General features: G+C 42.3%; 1 protein-coding gene across 2 annotated transcripts in view; it reads left to right on the top strand.

The window, feature by feature from the left end:
- Window positions 1-17,360, top strand: part of DGKK (diacylglycerol kinase kappa) — a 106,912-nt gene extending 89,552 nt beyond the window's left edge. Inside the window, exons 16-28 of one of the 2 annotated variants that reach the window (XM_045538465.1) lie at window positions 935-1,039; window positions 1,493-1,589; window positions 3,379-3,486; window positions 5,584-5,680; window positions 5,959-6,066; window positions 7,043-7,156; window positions 7,501-7,635; window positions 8,757-8,917; window positions 9,521-9,662; window positions 10,627-10,713; window positions 13,824-13,934; window positions 16,234-16,357; window positions 17,238-17,360. In XM_045538465.1, the coding sequence (XP_045394421.1) occupies window positions 935-1,039; window positions 1,493-1,589; window positions 3,379-3,486; window positions 5,584-5,680; window positions 5,959-6,066; window positions 7,043-7,156; window positions 7,501-7,635; window positions 8,757-8,917; window positions 9,521-9,662; window positions 10,627-10,713; window positions 13,824-13,934; window positions 16,234-16,357; window positions 17,238-17,314 (1,466 nt within the window). In that variant the 3' untranslated portion in view covers window positions 17,315-17,360. Of the gene's footprint in view, window positions 1-934; window positions 1,040-1,492; window positions 1,590-3,378; window positions 3,487-5,583; window positions 5,681-5,958; window positions 6,067-7,042; window positions 7,157-7,500; window positions 7,636-8,756; window positions 8,918-9,520; window positions 9,663-10,626; window positions 10,714-13,823; window positions 13,935-16,233; window positions 16,362-17,237 lie in introns of both variants that reach the window. The other variant, XM_045538466.1, reaches the window with a different exon arrangement.
- The last annotated feature ends 7,609 nt before the right edge of the window (window positions 17,361-24,969 follow it).

The raw sequence follows: 24,969 nt of genomic DNA, 5'->3' as shown, positions 1-24,969 counted from the left end.
ACAGAAGGTAGCATAAGACTAAGTGTGTTCTGAGTTACTGAAATTAAGCAGAAGTCCCATGCAGCAAGGAAGTCTCTTTGGCTGGCCTTTGACTTTTAGCCATGGTATCTTGCCCCACGTCGGTACCTTTAAGTACATCAGCCAAGTTTCCAAGAAAGAAAGGAAATCTTCCTTCTGCACTGTGGAAGAATTAGTCAGTTTGCCTCTATTTCTAAAGTTTCCAAGCAGTAGGGATCAGATTAATCTGATGTAGCCATAACTCTGCCGCAACCAACCTTCAGTCTGCTCCATCAACACCTATGTTAGATTTAGAGGTGCAGCTTCTGGTGACAGGACAGAGAAAGGCACCCCCAGCAGGGTAGGGATTGAACCTGAGCTTTGGTACAAGTGAGCACCTGAGCTATACAACACATAGGCTAGTGAAAGGAAGGAAACTTCTCAAATGTTCTGGGGATGGGTGAGACAATTGAGTGAAAGAGTGGCATGGGCTCAATTCTGGACAAAAGCCACATCAATAAATGAACTAACAGAATGGAGGTAGAAGGGCAGAGGGTTTCCCTCCCTGCTGCCTCCAGCCCCAGCCCCAAGTTTCCACTCACAACCACATGTACTGGGTGACAGAAAAAGAATAACCAGTATAACAGAGAAAGCTCGGGCATGAATATGAACACATGGCAGCAACACTGTAAAGAAGCTGGGACTACAAACAGACTGTGGAGGAGAGGTTATGGTCAAATGGCAGTTTCTATCATTTCCTCACACACTGACTGGTATTAACTAAGCAAAATAGATGCTCAACAAATGTTTGATAAGTGTGATCAATCCTCCCTCCCTCTCTTCTTCCTCTCTTTCTCCCTCTGTCCTTCCTTCCTTTCTCCTTCCCTCCCTCCTTTCCTTCCTTCTTTCACTCCTTCCTCCCACTTTTTCTCTATAGTTCTGGATGAGGAAATCAGACAGACAATATCTGTTAAGAACTTTGCTTCAACTTTCTTCCTGGAAGATGACTCAGAGGATAGTAACCAGACGAGCCCAAGACACCGTAAGGATTTTTCTCTTCTCTTATTCTAGCCTTCATCACTGTTGCCTAGCTCCCAAAGAATAAATATTTGTTTTTCATGCATACTCTCTTAGCCATAATCCTGCAGTGGATACCTCTCCCTCTTTCCCAGAAATCTCACACTATAAGATCCCATGCCAACGTCCAGAGTAATGACTCCATTAGGAACTTTGAAAAGGCTGTCCTGATGAAGCTCAAGATTTGAAGCTGTTTTCTGCCAGCCAGCAAGCAGTCCAGCCCAACATTACTATTCTCTTAGTGGGAATCCCTATCCATCCAAAAGGCTCCCTCTTTGGCATAAGAACCCTGAATGTTACCTAAGAGAAGATCATTGAGCTTGACCATGTCCCACAGAGAAAATAGGATGAAATATAAATGGGGAGAAGGGCTTTTATTGTTTGCATCTCACACCAAGGTGATGTCTTTTGTGCCCAGGTTCTCGTCATGGTACTCTATCTTCTATATCTTCTCTCAAAAGTGAGGACCTAGATAACCTCAACTTGGAATACTTACATTTTACACCAGAAACTATGTGAGTATTTAACACTTATATCACCTCTTAATGGCTTCGTCCTTTTTCTGGTTAAGAGCATAATCTCAAGATACCCAGAGTCAAATCCTAACTCTACTTACTAGTTGTGTGACCTATGCAAGTGACTCAACCAAAGTGAGCCTTAGTTTCCTCACATGTAGAATGAAGTAATTTTAGAATTTGCCACATATATTTATTGCATTTATTGAGCTTATATATGAAACGTGCTTGCATTGAGCAGAAATTGGCAACCATAGTTAAGTTTTATATGTGTTAGCAGTTATTATCATTATTATTGTTATAAACACTTAATAAATGTTAGTTGTTATTTCATAGGCCTTGTTTTGCCACTGTTGCCTTTAACTGTAAATGATTGAAGATACTAAAAAGTAAATGGTCATTAGGGGACTGGGTAGTAAATCTAAGGACATCTGTCTCACCAGTCCTACCTTTCTAGAATATTCCCAGCAGCCAAGTTCTGCCACATTCACTCATTTTGAGTTCCATTAAGAAGATCAGTTTGGACATCAGTTAGAGAAATTCCAATTTCTGGACTGTGGTTGAGAGAGGCAAATCTCAAGAGATCAAGGAAGGGTCAGTTTAGAAATAAAAAGTAATCTCTGACTAAATAGCTAAACTGTATCTATTTTCAGTTTCTCAAATGAAGGACACAGCTAGCAATTATTTATGTTTTCTTAACTAATTTATTTAGGAAAACAATTCTTATTCCTATCTCCAACCCCCAACTCCCCTCCACTTCACCATTGGCTTAAGGTTATATCTGAGGTTTCATGGATCTACTCAATAAATTTTGATCAATAGTGTGCTGGCTGAGGGTGCTGACTCGGGGAGGTGGGGGGGGGAAGGGATGGAGGTATGACTACATGGTGAGTGCCAGGCGCACTGTCTGGTGAATGGACATGCTTGAGGCTCTGACTCGGGGGTATGGGCGGGACATGGACAATGTATATATCCTGAACTTATGTACCCCCATGATGAGCTGAAATAAAAAAATAATAATAATAATAAAAATAAAATAAAATAGTGTGCTGGTAAGTATTTAAAAAACAGGTCTCTTGGGGGAAAAAAAAGCCCTGATTTATTTCTGGTGTAAATCCTCCTGCCATGGCCTATTTCAAGCTACTAATATAATGCCCTTAAATGTGAAGTTGAAAGAGATGTGCATAATCAGTTTACATGAGCTAGCACGAACCGGCTCTAGCACACTGCTGGTTTTGATGTTGACACCCTAGATGGATGTGGGAGACTTGAAAAACGGCTTGACTTTTTTTGTTGTGTACGTATCTGCCATCTTTTTTCAGTCTTTCCCCCCAAATGTGCAGTCACTTTGCCCTTTGATGTCAGACATCACTGAGGGCAGTAGTGCAGACTTAACTCTCATGACACATTTGTATCTGGGATACTCAAAAGTTCTTTATGGGAATAAGCCAATGACTCTACTTCCCTTTATTACATGTATAAAAAATGCAGGCCACTCATATACGAGGCCTCCAAAGATAACTAAGATTATGAATGTTGCTTCTTTACTATGAGTCCTAATCCCACTGAAGCTTCCCAACTGGCTGGGCGCTCTGTCTTACAGTTAACAAGCTAGTTGTTAACACAGTAGGACACCTACATGTGCTTCTCAAGAACATTATGGTTTGTGCCCAATGTGGAGGAGGCCTGCCCTTGGTGATTTTCCATCATGCGAATTCATCTGCATGCCCAATGATAGTGGCACTTCTTTCCTGCACCAATGTTTGTCCTTTCCTTTGGCTAATTTCAGACGCTTCAAAGAAAAATGTGTCATGAACAACTACTTTGGAATTGGACTGGATGCTAAAATTTCTCTGGATTTCAACACCAGAAGAAATGAACACCCAGGACAATACAAGTAAGGAAAAGAAATTTCCCTCCCTATATGCAAACACACAATCACAATACACATGTGTATTCCTACATTCCCTCTCAGACAAGCAACAGAAAGAAAGAGATGCTTTGGAATTGAAATGCATTCATGCCAAGACTAACCTAGTGGGACAGCTTGCCCCAAATGTTGGGCTGGTCTATGATGACTGCACTGGCATCCTGTGCTGCCTTCATAGTTTAGATCTGTGGATTGTTGTGTAAACACAGCTACCTGTGTTACTATTACAGATTACACTGACTCCATTCAGCAAATCGTCCATCTTTGTTCTGTCTGTGAGAGTGTAACCAAATCTTAGGAGTGGCTTCAGGTCTGGTTTTGCTTGGCAAGGCTGCAGAGCATCAAAGATCCCCCTATTGGTTCCTGGTGTTCCTAACCTGGTTCCCCTAGACTCATTCATTTTACCCCATCCAGTGTTGGCCTGCTTGGCTCTTTCTGGTACTTTTGTACTACAGACATGACCTAAGGCAGCCTCAGAGTTCCTGTAGTAAATTGGAACTACAAGTAAAAAGATGCATGCCACCCCCACCCTACCCCTGCCACTGCCACTAGAACTTCTTTCTCAGAGCAGGCCTGAGCTGAGGAACAGGTACTTTATCAGATATGTGATTTGCAAAAATTTTCTCCCAGTCTGTTGCTTGTCTTTTCATCTTCTTAGTGGTACCTTTTGAAGTACAAAAGTTGAATTTTGATGAGGTCCGATTGATCAATTTTTTTTCTTTATGGACCACAGTTTTGGTGCTAGATCTAAGAAATCTTTGCTTAACTTAGGGTCTTAACAATTTTCTACTAAGTTTTCTTTTAAAATTTTTATTGTGTTAGCACTCACATTTAATTCTATGATCTACTTTGAGTTAATTTTTATGTATGGTGTGAGGTAAGGATCTAAGTTTATCTTTTTTACACGTGGATATTCAATTATCCAAGCACCATTTTTTACAAAAGCTATCCTTTCCCCAGTGAATTGTGTTGGTACCTTTGTTGAAAATCAATTTACCACAAATGTAAGGGTTTATTTCTGGACTCTCAGTTCTATTCCATTGATTTATGTGTCTATCCTACGCAAGTACCACACTTTCTTGATAACTGTAGCTTTATACTAATTTTTGAAATTGGGAGATGAAAGTCCTCCAACTTTATTCTTTGTTTATAATTGTTGTAGTTTTTCTAGATGTTTTGTATTTCCATACAATTAAACCCCTGTTTTTATAGATGAGGAAACTAAGGTGCTCAGAGAACTTATGGTTTTAAACAGAATCTAAATAATTTTGTGCTAGACTTCTTACATTTCAAAAATTATTCCCTGTGGTAGCTCATTTCTGTGGCTCTACCTTACAAGTTCATAGTAAACTATATCCAGCCTTTCTAGTGATTGTATACTCCCCACTTGTATTTGTCAGAGATCCTACAGTCAGCAGGACCCTGTCCTTCCCACCTCCACCCCAAGCCTCCTAATATCCTTACCTATCTCATATTTTTCTCCACTGGCTGGCTCTTCCTCTAAAATCTCCCTATTAAGTTTAGTTCTGTTCTATGGTACTGAATTAAGCATTTAATATACAAGTCTGGTGTTTGGAAAAGCCCTCCAATTTGCCAGAAAAGTTTCTGCTTCAAAAAAAAAATTAGTCTAAGCATCAGATGTTTCAAATGAAATTGATTCCAGGCAGCTAAAATCTTGTGCTCCTGGAGTGACACTGCCAGAGTAGCTGGTTTGTATCAGCCAGCTATGCTCACAGCTTTTTGTGAGCATTGCTTTCTGATTATGGCATGTTTCTTCCAAGTCTGGACCAATATCAGTAGCAAGGAGAAGTGGAAAATTTATCTATTGATAGGATGCTGAGGCTTCAGTTGGTTCCAGGAACCCATTTCTGTAAGTATTTGCATGGGAATACCAGTTACACTATCCTAGCAGCCCCTCTTGTGTCCTCTTGAAACCATTCAGCATGACCCATCTCTATATAAAAAGGCACTTGAGAAAAAAGATGGTATCCCTTCCTGTCTTCCCCATCCATTTATCTTTATATTATTCACCCTCAGACTATCTCTACCCTTATCTCCCCATAGTAGCCGCCTTAAGAACAAGATGTGGTATGGCCTTCTGGGAAGCAAGGAACTTCTGCAGCGCTCTTACAGGAAACTGGAAGAACGTGTGCACCTGGAGGTTAGTGGAAAAGGGGGTGTCCCTTCCTGGACACAGAGAAAGGGAATTTCATGGCCTTGGGAATCAACTTTCCCCCTATGTCCTTGGTTCTTCCTGAGCTTTAACTCTGTGATCCTCACTCACAACTCACAGGAGGAAGGCATGGAGATAGATTTCCATTTTAGGGTTAAGAAAATGATAGGATAAAGAGAAGATAGAGCCCCTTCCCCATCTTTGTAAATGTCCCTTTATATTGGCACATGAAGATCTAGCCAATGAGAGCTACTCTTTTCTTTCAGTGTGATGGAGAAGCCATCTCCTTGCCAAACCTGCAAGGCATTGTAGTGCTCAACATTACCAGCTATGCCGGAGGTGTCAACTTCTGGGGAAGCAACACAGTGACCACAGTGAGTGTGGAACAAATAACAGGGAGGAAGAAAGGCATGATCCTACTGAGGTCTCACAGAAAGGAGTGTTGGGTTGTCTAGAAGGGGAAGTGGACAACTGGGGAAGAGGATATGGGCTGGAAACCTTTATTAGCAGCAGCCAAATGATCAGTTTTTTAGGCAACTACTATCCCAGAGCACAAAAATCAACCAAAATCTTCAATATTAGGTCAAGTCTTAGGTGTGGCCTAGGCTTCGAATTTTCCACTCCTTAGGCCTGACAGATCCTTTAAAGGCTACCTAGGCCGTGGTTTTTTATCCAAGGAATCTGTTAATAAAATCCTCTGGGAGTTTACCTCCCCCGCCCCAACTCCCTAATCCCTGGAGAATATTACTAACATGTGTGCACCATAGTGTTGATCAGTCAGTGCCAATTTGATGGCGAGTACATGTGGAGCCTATTCTTCCAATTTTGTGATACCTCACTTCAGATAATGGGCTCATTGTAGAGGGGAAGGGTATGCCTCTAATAATCCTTGCTTGGGTGAGGCAAAGACATAAAATGTAACCCTCATAACATCCTGAATGTTTGTACCCTCATAATATCCTGAACCAAAAGCAAAAATAAAAGACAAAAAAAATAAAATAAAATAAAATGAAAAAAAAAATCCTCTGGGAGACTGACCCATAACCTCTGAGCTCATCCAAGAAGGCCATGAGGCCAATAAAACTGGCCTTTAGGATTTATGATGCTGGATTGGACAAGAAGGGAACTGGCTAAGAGTTGTGATCTCCAAAGGGGCTAAGAGTTGTAATCTCAGTATCCTTTTCCAGATTGTCTTCCTGACCTTATCTTTTCCCCCTTTAATAGTGCAGTTTTTCCACTCTTCTTGGGCTACAAAAATTCTTGCTAAGAGCCTTCAAAGTATACCTGCTTATTATAGACAAAGTATGGTTTCTCAAGGGTGGAAAATGTGACACAATTCCTCCTCCTCAGGAATATGAGGCTCCTGCAATAGATGATGGGAAGCTGGAGGTAGTGGCAATCTTTGGTTCTGTGCAGATGGCAATGTCCCGAATCATCAACCTGCATCATCATCGCATCGCCCAGGTAGGCAGGGGCTGTGTTGGCATGAGGAAGGTACTGACTTTTTTGGTTGCAGCCCAGGATGTGGAGTAGTCCCAAGAATTAACTGGCTATAAGAGTGCTGGGGTAGAGGGAGCAGGTTATCTGGTGGGCAGCAAGGTGTTGGCTGAAGTTAGAAACAGAGGTGGCAGGGACTGATCGAGCAAAAAGCCCATAGGAAACAGGTGTTTCTCCCTGGGATAATCTGATTCACATCCTTGCCAGTGCTACTTCAGATACACATTCAGGCTGTAACTGTGAGATTATCAGATTGGTATATAGCAGTTGCGTCATTTTTCTCTCCCATTCTCCCTCATCTTCTCTGGCAGTGCCGTGAGGTAATGATAACCATTGATGGTGAAGAAGGTATCCCAGTGCAAGTGGATGGGGAAGCCTGGGTTCAGAAGCCAGGTCTTATCAAGATTAGATACAAGAATGCTGCCCAGATGCTGGCAAGAGATCGGGTAAGAGGGGAAAGGCTCATCTTGGGCTCCCACACTGCCTCATCTATAGCTGTCACTTGAGTACTAAAAACTCCCGGTCAAGCAGAATTCCTCAAAGGGAGGTCTGCATGCCTCTTGCATCAGAGTCACCTGCACATTCCTGGGGGCGAGTAGTTCCCAGGAATCTGCATTTGTAAACAAGTGCCTCAAGACATTCTAATATATGCTGACATTTGCAAACCACTGTCCAAGAGAGTGAGACAAGGAGCTTCCTCCCCTGGTTTTGGATAAGGTCACCTTCTCCCACTGCACAGAGAGCCAAAGGCCTCTGTGGTTTTGGAAAAATCTGCTCCTTCAACACTGGATTCTGCATTGAATATGTTCTTTAGATTCCTGTAAGGTTCCTTAAAATGTTGCATTCATAAATGTCATCCATTTCAGCTAAACCTTCTAAAGCTTAGAAAGAAGCCATTATTGATCAGATATTCAGTGCTTGGAGGCTATCTTGCACTCTGACCTGTGAACAGTCCAAAGAAACAGCAATAGAGAGGGGTGAGAAAGTCCACTTATAAACTGCCTACTTTGTGCTAGGCACGTCACATTTCTCTCCTCTAGGTCCTCCCAACAGTCCTATAAGATGGACACACTTATCTCCATTTTACAGATGAGGAAAATAAGGACCAGGGAGGTTAAATAATTTGCTAACAGTCACACAACTAGTAAATGACAGAAGCATGATTCAAAATTAAATTAGATATGTTCTGGTTTTAAACTGCATCACAACATATTGCCTAGATTTGGCCAAGGAGGGAACATTAAAGGTGCTCCACTATTTTATCAGTCATGATGCCCTCATAAAGGAGTTTCTGGAAGGCAGGCATCTGTCTGATCCAAGCATGGTATCCCAAGACCCAACATATTGACAATAACAAAATCTAAAAATGCCTAGTCCAAAAGAGACATTGAATAAAATGATGGATAGATCTGTAGGTGTATAGATTGGTGTATGGGGGAATGGAGACCCTCTTTCCCCTTTACCCACTCTACCTACACATTGATAAACATCAGACTCATAGACAGATCTGTCACATGCCCTCTTAAATACAGCAATCATTAGGATCTGCCACTGCATTCATTTCCAGGACTTTGAGAACTCAATGAAAATGTGGGAATGCAAGCATACTGAAATTCAAGCTGCCCCTCAACCCCAGCTGGACTCCCAGGAATCTCAAGATAGCCTCTCTGATGAAGAGTATGCCCAGATGCAGCACTTAGCTCGGCTTGCAGAAAATCTCATCAGCAGGTAAGTTGAGTGGCCTACATACAGGGCTGGGAATACTAAGGAAGGATACAAAGAAGAAGCCAATTTGTGTCTATTGGCTACTGGGGAGCCTGGCCTCAGAAAGGAGTTGTGCCTAGAGCTCTGAAGATTTACTGGGACCCTGAAAATCCTGGCAGGAAAAATTCTTTGTGCTCAGCAATAAGCCAGCTTGCACATCTCCCATTAGGCCCAGAGATGAATTCGGATCTCCTCCTGCTGCCCCTGATCCAACAGGACTGAGAATGTTTATCCTTGCCCTTAACTAAAAGGAGTGCCTTGGAGTTCCCAGAGTCTGCTGCCCTCCTCTATTCTAGCCTCCTGCCCTCCCCAAGTTCCCAGTATCTAAATTCTAGTGAGACAAGGATGGATGGATGGATGGATAAAGGTAAATACCTAGAGAAGAGGAAAAACGCTTTACAGCATAGGTGGCTACCTAAAGAAGAGCAGAAACAACAGAAGGGAGTAAAGAGTCCAAGTCAGGAATCCAGGGCTTTCATTTCAGCCCTTATACCAACCTTCACCAGCACCCCAGGCCAGAAGTCCTTCAGAATTCTGATTCATCTATCTGTCCTTTATTTATTACAGACTTAATGACCTGAGCAAGGTCCACCAGCATGTGTCTGTCCTCATGGATTCTGTGAATGCCAGTGCTAACATCCTGAATGATGTATTTTATGACCAAGACAGTGGCAATGAGGCAGGTGCAACTTCCTGTACTCCCATTGAGGTAAAGGGGGAAGGGGCAGATGAATGAAAGTAGTCAAACCACATAGGAAAGGTGATGGAAGGGAAGGAAGGGGAGCCAGAGGCTAGATGGAGAAACTGGGCAAAGGATATGGCAGGAAACTGATGGATAGAGTAGACAGGAAGGCAGGAATCCCTTGACTTGTTACAGGTCTAAGTGGCTGCTGGGGGAAATACCACAGCAGATATTATCAACCTGAGAGCTAGCCCTCTTCTTGGTAGCCATCCACCACACCAGTGTCAGGGAGAGAAATGGACAATGAATAGAAAGAAACTTGGCCTTGGCTCTTCCTCATCCCAGGTGGATCCCTGTATAACTTGATAAAGTGATGTCTGTCATTGGAACCAGAGCACCTGGGTGTCTTGGTTTCCCTCTTGAGAGAAGGGTCCAGATCAGGAAGGACACTTAATATTAAATGTGCCATCCCATGACTTTATCCACTGCCAGAAGATTTAAGTGATGCTTTTCAAAAGTAACTTTAGTGCTAGGAGAAAGATACAATAGGGTCGGGGCCTGATATTAGCTGGAAGAGGCCTGGAGCTCCAAGAAGAAAGATGGTAGGGCCTAGCTCCACCTGTCATGGGAAAGGTGGTTTTAGCCTAGGGACAACAAATAACCTCAAACTTACTCTGTGGTTCACATATTTCCTATTTTCCCATACCTACTGCAACCAATAAATGATGCCAAAAGCCAAGTGTGCTGTGCCACTTCATAGGACACACCAATGCAACTGTACCAGTAGTTGACAGCTGGCATCAGTTCTGATTGGTTGGTTCCTATGCTGTACTAGTTGTGCTATATTTTGAATATTACTTTTTCACCTATAGCCACATCCTACTAGCTTGCTCCTACCTTCCCACAGAGAAGCCAGCTGCATGCTTACTAACCAACAACTCCTCTGTCTTTGTCCTTTCCCTTCCTTTCTTTTCCTTTCTTCTCCTCTCAGACTATAAGCAGAAATGATGCAGTAGATGTTACATTTAGTCTTAAAGGGCTCTACGATGACACCAAAGCTTTCCTGGATGAAAACTTGGTGAGTGCAGGGGGTTTGAGCATGGGAGGGCAAAATATCCCATGTGAAAATGGTCATCGTCTGTGCTTGGTTCTAGAGCACTGGAGACATGTAGGAGCATTTTGGCCAGGTACTTGCCTGACAGTCCCTACCATGTCACCCGGGATTATTGTTGATTGTATCACTTCATGGGTTATGCTAATCCATAGGGACTACCATACCCTTGAAAGAAAGTCTCAACCTCTCCTTTGGCAAATGTCTCCTGGGTCCAAACCAGGCCAATCAAAAGTAGGGTATCTTCATCATACCTGATACAGCTGCAGTAGAAAAAAGTGAGCTCTTTTAAGCTACTCTGTATCTCCCAAGTTTCTACATACCTCTTTCACCATGTGAGAAGGTGGTATAGAATAGTGGGAAAATTTGGGGAACTCTGGTTTCAAATCCCAAATCTGCCACTTACTAGCTTTATTAGTTTCCTAAGTCTGCCATAACAAAGTACCAAGAACTGGTGACTCAAAGCAACAGAAATTTATTGCCTCACTCTTCTGGAAGCTAGAAGTCCAAAATCAAGGTGTCAGCAGGGCCATGCTCCCTCTGAAACCTGTAAAAGAATCCTTCCTTACCTCTTCCTAGCTTCTGGGGGTTCCTTGGCTTGTAAATGCATCACTCCAATCCTCTATCTTTACATGATGTTCTCCCTGTGTCTCTGTCTTCAAATGGCCATCTTCTTACAAGGACACCAGTCATATTGGATTGGAGCCTACCCTATCCAGTATGACCTCAATTTAACAACTAATTATATCTGCAATGACCCTATTTCCAAATAAGGTCACATTCGGAGGTACTGGGGATTATATCTTCAACATATATATTTTTAGGGGGGACATAATTCAACCCATAACACTAGCTGTATGAAGTAACTTCACCTCTCTGGGTCTTAGTTTCCATATCTACAAAATAGGAATTATAATCCCTATCTCTCCAGCTTGTTGTGAGGATTAAACAAACTATGAAATGCCTATCAGTGCCTAGCAGATAGTAGCAGCTTGATAGATGGTAGCTTTTATTAGTACTAGGGAGGATGGACTGAGGCTCCATTTGGGGGCTACAAGACTAGTTGCATGTTTCCCAGGATGTAAAGCCCACAGGCACACTTGGTGAGTGCGCTCTGATGAGGTGACTAATCATGATCAGTCTGCTTTGGGGCTGGCTGCTTAGGCCCTGAGGCAGGTGCTGTGCTTGCCTCTCATCTAATTAAGGCTTATTTGAAGAGGGGCTTCTGAGTTGATATTGCAAGAAGAGCATCCATTTCCTCCTTTCATTTGCACACTTAACTGGCACACTGCACAGGAGGCAGAGTGGCTAAGGCAATCAGGCCAGGCTGTCCCAGCATCTGAGCCCCGAGCTAAAGTCTTTCAGCTTTAGACAACAGCAACAGAAGTACCTTCTATATATAGGGAGAGTTCAATGGCCTTGCAGCAGGAAGTATGAGAGTTTGGTCTCTTATTGCCACTCAGGCTCTCTTGAGAATTGGTCTGAAAATTGGTTTGTGCCAGCCAACAACCCAGCTTGAGCACATACCACACTTGAGAAGGCTCCCACCCCATAGGACCCAGTGAGGACCCCCCCAACATATACACACATCCCGATGAGGCCAGGAGGCAGACAGCAGCTAAGAATGACCATGTATCCCCAGAAAGGCTGTCACAGAGATGGGATGGAAATAATGCTTGTTTCATTCGGTTGTTATTCTTCCTCTTGAAGAAGGACAGCAGTAAGATGCTCAGTGTTAGCAAAGGGATGTAGATTTATGATGAAATGAATTCTACTCAGTAATTCCCACTTCCCTTATTTGGCACACACATGTCCCATGCATCTGGGATACTCTGTTGTCCTAAATCATTAGTTGTAAAGAAAAGAGATTTGTCAGCACTGACACTTGTTTCTCCCTCAGTATCCCATCTTGACTGACTATAACCTCACACTCCACCCTCTCCCATTCATCTGCCACCCATTTGTGACAGCCAGCAAGGCTCAACCTATAGCTGTAGCAGCAAGTGCCCATGCACAGCAAGAAGCCACATAAGTGCCAGACTGAAAATAGAGCTTGTGCCAGTGGGGAGAGATGAGGCCAGGTTAGGTGGCCTCAGCATGCATCTGTTCTCTTAGCTCACTACTTACTGGAACATGAACTATCTCACTTGTGTTGCTGGTCTAGAATTTGGTTCTTCTGAGTTAGAGATGGTCCCAAAAGAATCCATTTTAAGTCTCCCATGGACTGTACAGAGTTCATCTGGTGGGTGCTAAGGGTTACTAGGGAACACTTAAGCTTTGTTTCCTGAACCTATAACTGAAGCTGTCTAGAACTTGTTGCTTAATTACTAAGAGTGAGTAGCAAGGGACTAAAGCACAGCCTGGGGAGGCAAGACCTACTTTTCCAGGAAGGGAAAAGTTGAGCCAGTCTCTCTCTAGCTCTCTCCTTGCTTCACAAAACAGCCTTTAAATTACAGTGTGTGTGTAATAAATATTCTCCCCAGAATCTGGCTTCCCCACATGTCGTTTCTGGGACAGTGTTGTATAGATGGCAGGCTATAAGAGTTAAACAGATCTGGGTTCTGTCTAGCTATGCGATCTTGAGCACTAAACTTCTTTGAGTCTGTTTTCTTACCTGTGCAATGAGAACTACAGTGCCTTGTAAGGTATTGTAAGGTTATTGGGAAGACTGCATGAAATTATGTATGCACAGTGCCTGGCATACATATGTGCTCAAAACTTGGTAGCTGTTATCTAGGGGTACACTGAGATGTCTCTAGGGATTTGAGGTCAAGAGTATGACCCTTGTCCTGGACCCTAAGCTATAGGGGTAGAACTCAATGTTAATTGATGATAGTCAGAAGGCCTCTCTGCTTGCCAAACTGTGAGCATGCCCAGCCTCAAGGAGAGCCCCACTATCTGGTTGTTTTATGGATCTCCCTATTGAGAAAGAAAAGAGCTGGCTATGGGCCAAAGGAAATACAAGTTGGTACCCTGTGGTCTCTTGGTCACTAGCAGGGACTGGGAGTAGAGGAGAGGGCAAGAGTCTACAAAGGTGCTAGGCATTGACACTCCTCTCTTTTTTATGTCTGTACCAGCTAAGAAATACGAAGGATGAGGCCACACTACAAACCACCCTCGATGCCATCAATAAGGAGTTTGAAAAGCTATCTGAGATCTACTGGATATATCCAATCCTTGTTCCAGAGGTGTGTGAGCTGGGGATTGGGAAACAAAGGGGAAGCAAGATTCTTTCTTATTGCCTTACTTTCCAGTGTGGGCCAGGACACAATGACTGATATAGAAGAGGGGTCCGATGGTGGCTTTCAGCTGCAGCTTAATGGAGTTTCCTCCCTCCCCCTATCTCCTCAACACAGGTTGACAGGACAAGACAGGAAACACACTGAAAAATTAGGTGACCATGGGAAAATTACTAGAAAGAAGATCCACTGTGTAGCAAGAGATATCAAGAAAGAATAAGCAAGATAGTTTTTTTTTCTATGTTGTTCTCTTGGCTGCACATTCCCTCTCCCTGCTCAGTACCTGTTGCCAGGACTGAACTTTATCTGGTCATACCAGTATGGCCATACCAGTTGTTTACAGCCAACATCTGTTCTCAATGGTTGGTGCCCAGGCTATACTGGTGGTTAAATCTTTCAAATAGTACCTCTCCCTGCTGTTTCCTGTCTCTTCCCCTCTGGGAGGTTAGTAGGCTCATCTTAGTGCCTCCCCCTACCAACCAGGTATGTGGCTTAAAAGAAAATCAAGCACGGCAGTAGTGGCTACAATATAGCTGTAGGGATGCTGTCATTTTTGAACAACTCTGTTTTCCTAAAATTGAAAAATAGTTCCATCTCATAAGTCAAATGACTCAAAGTGATGTCCACCTATCACTAGGTAAATTACTCCCTTTATGGTCTGACAGGGTTTTTTTTCCTTGAAAATTCCCCAACCATAGAATCACTCATTTCAACCTGTTGGGATCTCTGGTCCCCCTACTCATCATATCTGTTTTCTAGCTTCACTCACCAGTTATGTGCATGTGAGCAAGCCATACAGGCATATTTGGACTAGAGCAACAATCAGGCTACCCTTTCAGAGAAGAATCCACATACAAACTCAGGTCTTAAAGGATTGAACAACTTTCTCACGTGCCTTTGCTGATGACCCAGGCACTTTCCAAGGCCCTTTGCAGCCCTCTGGGGAAAGAAAATATACTGTTAGGCAGAAAAGGAAGCAAACTCTTATTGCACCCCCTTCCATTATTGCCCAGTTCAGCTCTCTCACCAAGCTCCTGAGCTAGGCAAATGGCCTGGATTTTGAGAGAAATGAGACAAACACAGTCCATGCCCTCAGGGCCCACTTGATATGTGAACCTGCCTGGCCTGGGCCATAATCTCTTTTCTGGGCTCCAGTATTTCCACAGAGATAAAGAAGTGAGGCTCTAACAAAGGGCAGAGTGGATTGAAAGAAATCCAGGAAGATGTTGCTCATTCACTTGACACCAAACTTGCCACCTTAAGGCCACAGAAGATTCAGATCCACTTTAGTGGGGAAAAGCAAAATGAGAGTCAATTATTCACTGGGCTTTCCAAAGCTTTGGCTGAGGGGAAAGTCCTGGGCCCTTTTTTGAAATTGCTTCTAAACTGTAATTCTAAAGGCTAGTGTACATAGCCAGGAGCAGAACCAGAGGAAGAACAGGAAGAGGAAGAGGACGGGTTTATACTCTTCTAATGAAGGTGATCAGATATATAAATAATCATGAAAGGAAAATGATCCCAAAGCTTCTTGAAATGTGTTTGGCTGGATTTTCTGGTAACAAAGTTAACCTCAAAATTAGGTTTTATTGAGTCCAGTAGTAAGTAAAATGAGCACACTTTGACAGGAGTAAGAAACTGGGAGACCAAGCTGGAATTACACAGCCTGCATGGTCCACACAGAAGAGAACCCACATCCCACATTTATAATTAAGAGCTATGTTTAGAGAAACTCTTTGCATTCCAGACAGGGAAGCAGGTGGCCTGGGAGGCAGGGCCTTCCCTATAGGAAGATACTGGGCAAAGGGGGTGAATAGGAGCTCACCAAACTACATGTCTGAAGGAAGGGATGCTTTTTTCTAATTCATGCAGAGCCATATAAGCTAGCAGTGACCCTAGCGATTTCACCTTTCTAATCCCTAGCCACATGACTTCAGGTGAAATATTTAACGTCTCTGAGCCTCTGCTTCCTCATTTCTCATATATGTATGATAGCCACTTTGCAAGGTTGTCTTGAAGCTTGTATGACATGAGCATTTCTTAATGCTAGCAAAGCACCTGGCCTGAGTAGGCTCTTGGTAAAGATCAATTGCTTTCCGAGGGTATGTGACCAGTGACCACCTGGATAGAGAGCAGATCTGCTTGCTTTCTGCTGCCATCCATGTTCACCACCTTGGCAGGCCTCTGGGAATTATTTCTGAATGTTAGGCAACTAACATTTTGACCTTCCTCTGTTACTGTGGTTTCCCAGGAAAAATCTTCAGACACTGACAGTAGAAGCCTCAAGTTGAAAGTTAAGTTTCCCAAATTGGGGAAGAAGAAGCTAGAAGAGGAAGACAAGCCTAAATCAGGCCAAGGAGTCCAGGGTTTTATCGGTAAGTCTTCCCCACAGGCATAGGGGTCATGAAGACTTCCCCAGCAGCCTGGCTACTGCCTGGGGACCTAAAGCCCTCATTAGAAATGTTCATGGGCATGACAGTGATAGAGGGGGAGGCCAGCCTTAGCTAATGCCAAGCTAGAAAGTGATATGGGCACTGATAGGGGATAACCTGTGTGGTCTCCATGATGTATACAGCTGAAAAGAAAAATGCAAACAGGCAGTGATTTTTTTTTTTTGCTTGACCTATTCCTAAGGGTCAGAAAGAGGATCCATGACCCATCTAAACACTTTGTCCCTATCTGTTACAGTCGGTCCCCAGAAATGCAAAATCTCTGTATGATTTACTGTTTAAATTTTAGTTCCATCCTTTCCTGCCCCAGAATCTGTCCTAAGCATTATATCAGTGGGATTCAAAAGAAGGTTCTTTTAGAGTTGCCAGTTGTGTCAATTCTGATGTCCATGGTCTCACCTAAATTTTGGGCCTAGACAACCTGGAAGCTTGAGAGATACAGCAATAGTGATCATGGGAAAAAAGGGACAGGGGGTAGCAGTTTGTTTCTGAGGAACTAAGAATTTGCACAGATGCCAGGAGAGAATCTCTTGGACCAAGCTGTATTTTCTCAGGTATGGTCTGTTTGATTCCCTGATGGAGTTGATAGCTGTTCCACAGATTATCAGGTTCTGAGAATTCATCCCATTTGTCTTTGGCTCACGTAGTGTCAGCTGGTTTTCTCTGATGATACCGAGATGGTTGGTACAATAGGAACAAACCAGTCTGTCTCCTAACAGACTCTTTGCACTCTTTGGGGTTCACATATTTGAGCATCTGGCGATGTGCTAACCTCATTATTTCTCTACTTTCTTTTTCTCTGAAGGCAGTTTGTGGCACCGCAGAAATCGTGAAGATGACGCAAAAGATGATCCTCCAACACCATCAAGATCTCAATTATAGCCCTTGAAAGCTTGGAAGGAGAACTCACAACATTTAGAATTCTACTAAAAAACTCTCAAAACCTCAATACAGGCTAGACTAAATCATTTCAGAACAAACATGAGCACCACCAAGACCCTCCAATTCTTTATACTAATACATTTTTCCTGGACTCAATCAGGTCTCCTTAGAGGTTTACATTTTCTCATTGGCCAAAGATTCTTGTTCCGAGTTGTCTTGTTCAGTTCTCCTTCTCTTTGCACATCTTGAGCAACTACAGTATTTACTGGGATAAGCTCTTCATGAATGGCCTGGGATCTACAAAGGATTCAAGGGAATTCACCACTTCAGGGAGTTTGGAAATGGTTTTCTCTGAGTGGCAGAGAAACTGTTAATGCTAAGGAATGAAAGACTCAGGGAGATGAAGAGAGGGGGCAGGGCACCCAGGCTTGGTTGTGTGTCTCCCCCAATCCCTGTCAACTGCAACTTGCAACTTCAGATTTCTTCTGGTTGGCTCATTAAAATGAGACTAGATCCTGGGGGCTTGTCCATTTGCCTGTTAAAGATGACCATGTGGAATCTTTTCTTGTATACGTGGTAACCGCTCTCTGCAAACCCTTTGTGTTTTTCCATTTGTGCATGTATGTCTTTGCACATGTCCAGGTGGTGCTCTGGTGGCTGGGTGGGACCATTGGTTGGAACTCACCCCTTCTGGCAACCATACAGGCTCCCTTCCTATTGCCTTGATGCTAGCCTGCATGCCTCTATGGAGTGTTTGCCTGCATTCTTGCTGGATTTTTAACTAAATGTTTTGCCGCTGTGCTGCAGTATAGATTATGTATAGAGACAAAGATGTGTATATATGTGTGTGTGTGTGTGTGTGTGTGTGTGTGTATATATATATATATATATATATTTTCAAGAACTGAAAGTACAACTCGACCTCTAAGTGATCCTATAATTTATTGTGCTAACCCAGGAATCCGTCCCCACCCCCCATTACCCTACACACACATACACCTCTACCAACTGCCCTAGTTCTTGGTGGAGTTTCTAATCTTTTGGTGCATTTTCAGTGTCTTAGAGGTGGCTGGGATCTACTGACAGCCCAGCTGATTCTGACGCCCCCTTAAAGTTCTGAGCCAGGCCACAAAAAGGGGAACAAAAACACCAATGCCCTAGAGAAGGGGGCTAAGCTGGCATGCTGCCTTTTTGCTCTATTTGTCCAAGACTCTACATCAGCAACTGCCCTGACCCGTGCTGTTCCCTTCCCCCAGTAAAAAGACTATATGGAGCAACCAGGCCTTGAGCTCTGTGACTTAGATTCCTGAGCTAGGGACTGCCCGACAATCAAGTCACAGCCTAGGCCCTTCCCCACAAGCTCCATCTTGGCCTGCATCTTCTGGACAGGCTGTTGGGTCAGTCCCAAAATCAACTTCAAAATCTCCCATCTGGCCCCATTCCCTTGAGTACAGGGGGCACTCAGAGTGACCAGAAAAAGAAAAAAAAAAAACACAGGCCTGGAGAAATAGAGGCTGAAAGCTTCTGCTTCCCCATGGTTCTTCTTCCAAATTTCTCATGAAAACAAACGAGGCCTAAATTGCTCCAAATCCCAATTCAATTTGTTTTAATGCCTGCTCCCAGTCGGGTAAATTTAATCAAACCCTGGTGCCCAGAGACGTTCTCTCTGGTTTGCCTTGCGTCCCCATCCCACCTTCAACTCATACCCTTGGGTAAGTGTCCCTTCCCACTTGTCAAGAGAAAACTGGCCTCTCCCCACTTCTCAAACAAACTTAGCGTGCTCAATTACCTGACTCAGTCCAATGGCTGGTTCATTGAGGTGCACAATCCAGACTTCAAGCACTGGTTCTCAACTCTGGAACTCCACCAGCCTAACCTACTTAAACCAGCCACCTGTGTTCCACCTCTGCAGGGGTGAGGAGAAAAATACTAACAAGGGGTTAGTCCCCAAATGTCTGATTGCCATGCCAAACAAACAAAAAAGTTCTAGCTCTACAACTAGAGAAGAAAGTCAATGGAAAAAGCTGACAGAATGCATTTAAAACTTATTTAAGCATTCAAATGTCTTAACTTTTGTATGTATTTGAGTGGGGAGTGCGATGTTGCTGTGTCTTTGGCTTTCTCTGCATCATCCTTTCTTCCTAGGAAGGAGGTATTAGATCAAATCAGCAAGGTCACATTGCAGCCTGACTTGTCTCCTCCATGGTTGTACACATTAACACCTACACACACACTCAACAGAGTTGGGAACCAAGTTGCATTTTCCTCAGAAGAGCCTTTTACACAAGGGAAAATTTCTAAATGAGCAAATTTAAGGAAACAGAAGGAAGTCCTGGGAAAGGGTAGCTTTATCTTGTTAGTGACCAAGCAAGGCTGTGTCTTGTAATTATTTTTATCAGTGATGATACTAAACTGTAATAGGACTCCATCTCTTGTGCTTACTTTGCTGCAGTGCTATAGGTCTTTGCACACTGTAATGCTGTTGTTGCTCTGTTGTACCATCTGGATCCCCTTCCACCCACCCCGTCCTCTAACCCTAAGTCAGAATGATATTGAATGAAACCACTAGGATTTGGGGCTAGAGTCAGCTCATGGCATGGAGTTGATACATGGCAAGGCCGAGAAGATGTGACTTGCTAAATCGCTCAGTTGCCTCCTAAATTGCTAAGTTACCAGTAGCTTCCTGAAAATGAAGACAGCTTGCCAAGCACTTGTTCTTGCATGTACTCACTTGGAAACAAAGCAAGAAGTGGCCCCTCCTCTCAAGGGAGTTGCCTTAGCCCCTGGAAGCATAACCTCCTTTCAGGACTTCATTGTTAACTACTTGCAGTACTACAATTGCTTGGGTGGTAGGACCAGACACAACCTGACACCAAATATCCATCTTAATTATGTTCAGGCACCATTAAGGGCCAAAGCTCTGGGGTTTGGTTGAATTTTTGGTAGCAGTTTCTGAGGAATTAATTGAATGAGCAATTCCTGGCCAACTGCCACCAACTGCTTCTGGTGTCAATACCACAGGAGGTCAACAGCTATCAGTCCCCTCTCCACAAAGGCCCTATGCTGTATCCAACAGGGCAGGGGAAGAGTAAGAAAGAGATATGCAACTTAATAAATTAAATGCTGGCCAGAAGAAGCCATTCGAGTCAACATCATCTTCCCTCAGGACACAAGTGGAAGAATTTTAGTTTCACAAGAGGTAGAAACTAATACCAAAGCAACCAAATCCATTAGCACCATTCCATCCTATAAGGGACCTTGATTGGCTATATGATTTGTAGAATTACATTTGTCTGCTAATCTGTAATCCATTGTTGTTTTCTGTTCTGTGATTTTTGTATCCTCAGAGGCCCTTGCAAATAAGCAGCAGGGCCAGGGGCTGGTTAGGGGAGGAAGCTGGGATAGCCATGGGGTAACAGGAAAAAGCAGGAAGAAAAGGTCCACAAAGTGTGCCTATTCCTCTTCTCCCCCAAAAATGGAACACCAGTCCTCAAAGTTAATAAAGTATTGCTTCTTAAAATATTTTAATAAATGGATAAACATAATCAACACCATTGCCTCATCATTTACCTTAGCATGGGGGCGGAGCTTAATGGTGGTGGAGATGGGGGAGGTGAGCTTGGGGTGAACTTGGGTGGTCATCCAAACTGTAAACAAGCACGTGTAGGTTGGGATGGCAGGGGAGGGAGGACAGCAGCAGCACAAGCCAAGAACATCCAGCAGGGTTGATCATAACACTAAAAGGGCTGCCACAAAGAGTTCTAAAACCTAGCTGCAAGTCAGGACGATCCTGTGGGGAAATATTAATACTTGCCACTGCAATTATTCTAGAAGCCAATTCCCTGTAGGATACAGATCTCAGTGAAATGACTTAGCTACTGGAGAGGTAAAGTGGAAGGGAGAAGTACAGCCCAGACTATTAAATAGATGCATAAAACACCTTGAAAATCTTTTGACAATGCAATCTGTTCCCCTAATACATACATCACACGCCCCTTCATCTCCACCAGAAGGGTTTGAGGTGGGAAGGAATATTTGTTCAGTCACAAAATCGTTTAGGCCAGGCATCAAAAATGGCTTAATTTCTGCCATATTAATAGTGATCCCAGGGGAGCCAGTTCTTAGTCACATTTAATAGGCAGGCAACTGAGGCTGTACTAGACCAGGATTTCACAACATGCAACACTAGAGTGAGAACTCAGGTCTTCTATATCCTTGACTTTCCAATACTAAAAACTGTCTTATTTAGAGACAATACATTTCTGATCTTCAGGACCAGTCTTTCAGTCTACCCTCACAAAAACTACATTCTTAGGCTTTATGAGGGGAAACAGGCCTGTTACTGAGGAACTGCCACCAGGGTTGGCCCAGTAACCCATGTTAATCAGTTTGCACCGCATCCCATAGGCTAGTGAAGCACCATCTTTTTTTTTTTAAGAATTTAAATTTTTAAGTCGATTTTTTAAATTGTCATACAATAAAATTGCCCTTTTCTTTTGGTGTAGAGTTCAGTGAATTTTAACACATGTAGAGATTCAACTATCAGGATACAGAACACTCTCCACTGCCTCATAAATCTCCTTCATATTATTCCTTTACAGTCATGCCTTAACCCTACCCCTAACCACTGATCTGTTTTTATCACCACAGCTTTGTCCTTTCAAGAATGTCATAGAATATGTAACCTTTTGAGACAGGTTTCTTTAATTCAGTATAACGTCTTTTATATTCTTTCACGTTGTCATACAAACCAATAGTTTGTTCCTTTTTTATTGCCAAATAGTATTCCCATCCTATGGATCCAGCAGTTTCTTTATCCATTCACCCATGGAAGGACCTTTGAGGTGGTTTCCAGTTTCTTTGATCCATAGATTATTTACAAGTATGTTATTTCTAAATATTTGGAGATTTTACTATTATTTGTTATTGATTATTAATTTAATTCCATTGTGGTTAGAGAACATAGTTGGTATGATTTCAATTCTTTTTCATTGGTTAAGATTTATGACCTAGGTTATGGTCTATCTTGGTGAATGTTCCATGTGCCACTTGAGAAGAATGTGTATTCTGCTGCTGTTTGGTGGAGCATTCTATGTCAGTTGTATTCAGTTGGCTGATGGTGTTATTCATTTCTTCAATATCCTTTCTGATTTTCTGTCTGCTAGCTTCCATCAATTGCTGGAACTATAATTATGGATTTGTTCATTTCTTTGTTCAGTTTAATCAATTTTGCTTCTTGTATTTTGACCTCTTATTAGAAACAAACATTTAGGATTGTCTTATTGATGAATTGACACTTTTATCAATATATAATGTCCCTCTTTATGACTGACATCTTTTTTTTGCTTCAAAGTCAACTTTGCCTGGTGTTCATATAGCCACTCCAGACTTCTTTTGATTAGATTTCAATGGTATCTGCTTTCAGTCTTTTACTTTTAACTATCTATATCATCACATTTGGAGTTTCTGTTGGCAACATATGGTTGAGTCATGCTTTTCAAATCCATTCTGATAATATCTTTCACTGGCAATGTTAATGTAATTATTGATGAGACTGGATTTAGATTTGCCATTTTATTATTTATTTTCTGCTTGGCCCCTTTTTACTTCTCTGTTCTCCTTTTCCTGTCTTATTTCAGATGATTTTTAGTATCCTATTTTAATCTATCTATTATGGCTTTGACATCTCTATATATAATTTTTTTAGAAGTTGCTCTAGAGATTAAAATATACACTTGAGTCTACTCAAAATCAATATTTTGACACTTCAGCACATATAGCAGTAACATTTATCGGGCATCAGGCAGATGGGAGTGGGGAGGAGGGGATGGGTATATACACACATAATGAGTGCAATGTGCACCGTCTGGGGGATGGACACGCTTGAAGCTCTGACTCGGGGGCAGGGGCAAGGGCAATATACATAACCTAAACATTTGTATCCCTATAATATGCTGAAATAAAAACATATATATTTTAACACTTCAATTGCAACATAAAAACCTTGCCAGCATATTGGGCCCTTTATGCTATCATTGTCTTATGTATTACATCTACATATGTTGAAAATCCTATTAGAAAATGTAATTTTTGCTTTTAATCAAAGATGTTTTTCAAAGCTCAAGAGAATAGTAGTCAATTATATTTGCCCAGATATTTACCATTTTTGTTGCTCTTCCTTCATTCCCGATGTTACAATTTTCCTTCTGGTGTCATTTCTATAGGAAGAAATTCCTTCAGCAATTCTTTTAGAGCAGGTCTGCTTGCTATGAATTTTCTTAGTTTTCTTCATATGGAACTGTGTTTTAAGTTTTACTTTCATTCCCGAAAGACATTTTTTGCTGGATATTGAATTCTGGGTTGATAATTCTTTTCTTTCAACATTTGAAAAATCTGTGTTGCTTCCTTCTGGTCTACATGGTTTCTGATGATAAATCTGTAGTCATTCAAATAATTGTTCCCCTATACAGTACATAATGTGTCATTTCTATTTTTTTGGTCTTTATTTTTCAGAAGTTTGACTGTGATTTATCTATTTTGTAGGTTTGTTTTAGTTTATCCTGCTTAAGGTTCACCCATTTTCTCAAATCTATAGGTTGGCATCTTTCACCAAACTTGGGAACCTTTCAGTCATTATTTCTTCAAAGACTTTTTTCAGCATTGCTTTCTCCTCTCCTTCTAGAACTCCAATAGCATGATTGATAGACCTTTTGTTATTGTCCCACAAGTCCCTGAGGAACTATTTTTTTCAATCTTTTTTCTGTCATTCTCATTGCATCATTTCTATTTATCTAGTTTACTGACCCTTTCCTCTGTCGTCTCTCTTCTGCTATTGAGTCCATTCAGTGTTTTTAAAAAAATTCAGTTATCATATTCTCTAATTCTAAAATTTCCATTTGGTTCTCTTTATATCTTTTATTCTGATGAGACTTTGTATTTTATCATTTGTTCCAAGAGTGTTTGGAATTGTTCGAGTTTTTTATGGTAGCTGACTTAAAGTCTTTGTCAGATAATTCCAACATCTGTATCCTCTTGTCATTGATGTCTGTCAATTGTTGTCATGCAAGCTGACATGTCTGTGGTTCTTCAAATGCCTAGTAATTCTGGAGTATGTCCTGGACTATTTGAATATGACATTATAAGATTGTAGGTCTTGTTTAAGTTCTGTGGAAAATGTTGACATTTTTGCTTTAGCAGTCAATCTGATTAGGTTCAGACCAAATGTTTTCATCTGTCTTCTGTGGGCTGAGAGTCCAAAGTCAGTTCAGTTTTCAAAGCCTTTGCAGTGCTATTCAGATCTGTCTGGGGGGTGTATGTGTGAGTGTGTGCCACTAAGTGGTGAGTCTGGACCTAGATGGATGTCTGTTACCTCAGTTCTCAAATTCTTTGTTATGCTAATTAGGATCTGATCAACATGTATACAGGTTCAACACATGTACAGGTTGATGGTACGCATCCAGGAGCACATCTAGGAGCACACTTTATGGGGTCACTCTTCTGAGTTCCTACCGCTCCACATTTTCCCCAGTATCACTCAGTTCCTGGTGTTTCCCTTTCTGTCCTCTAGTCGGAAATTGTTCACATCTGCAATTGTGCCACATCTGGAGATAAGCACTGGGAGGACAAAGATATAAAAAAGCAACAGTGTGTGACTC

This window comes from Lemur catta, chromosome X, assembly GCF_020740605.2.
Source record: "Lemur catta isolate mLemCat1 chromosome X, mLemCat1.pri, whole genome shotgun sequence".
Classification (NCBI taxonomy): domain Eukaryota; kingdom Metazoa; phylum Chordata; class Mammalia; order Primates; family Lemuridae; genus Lemur; species Lemur catta.
The sequence above is the reverse complement of the archived record's forward strand: the minus strand, read 5'-3'. Positions and strand labels throughout refer to the sequence as shown.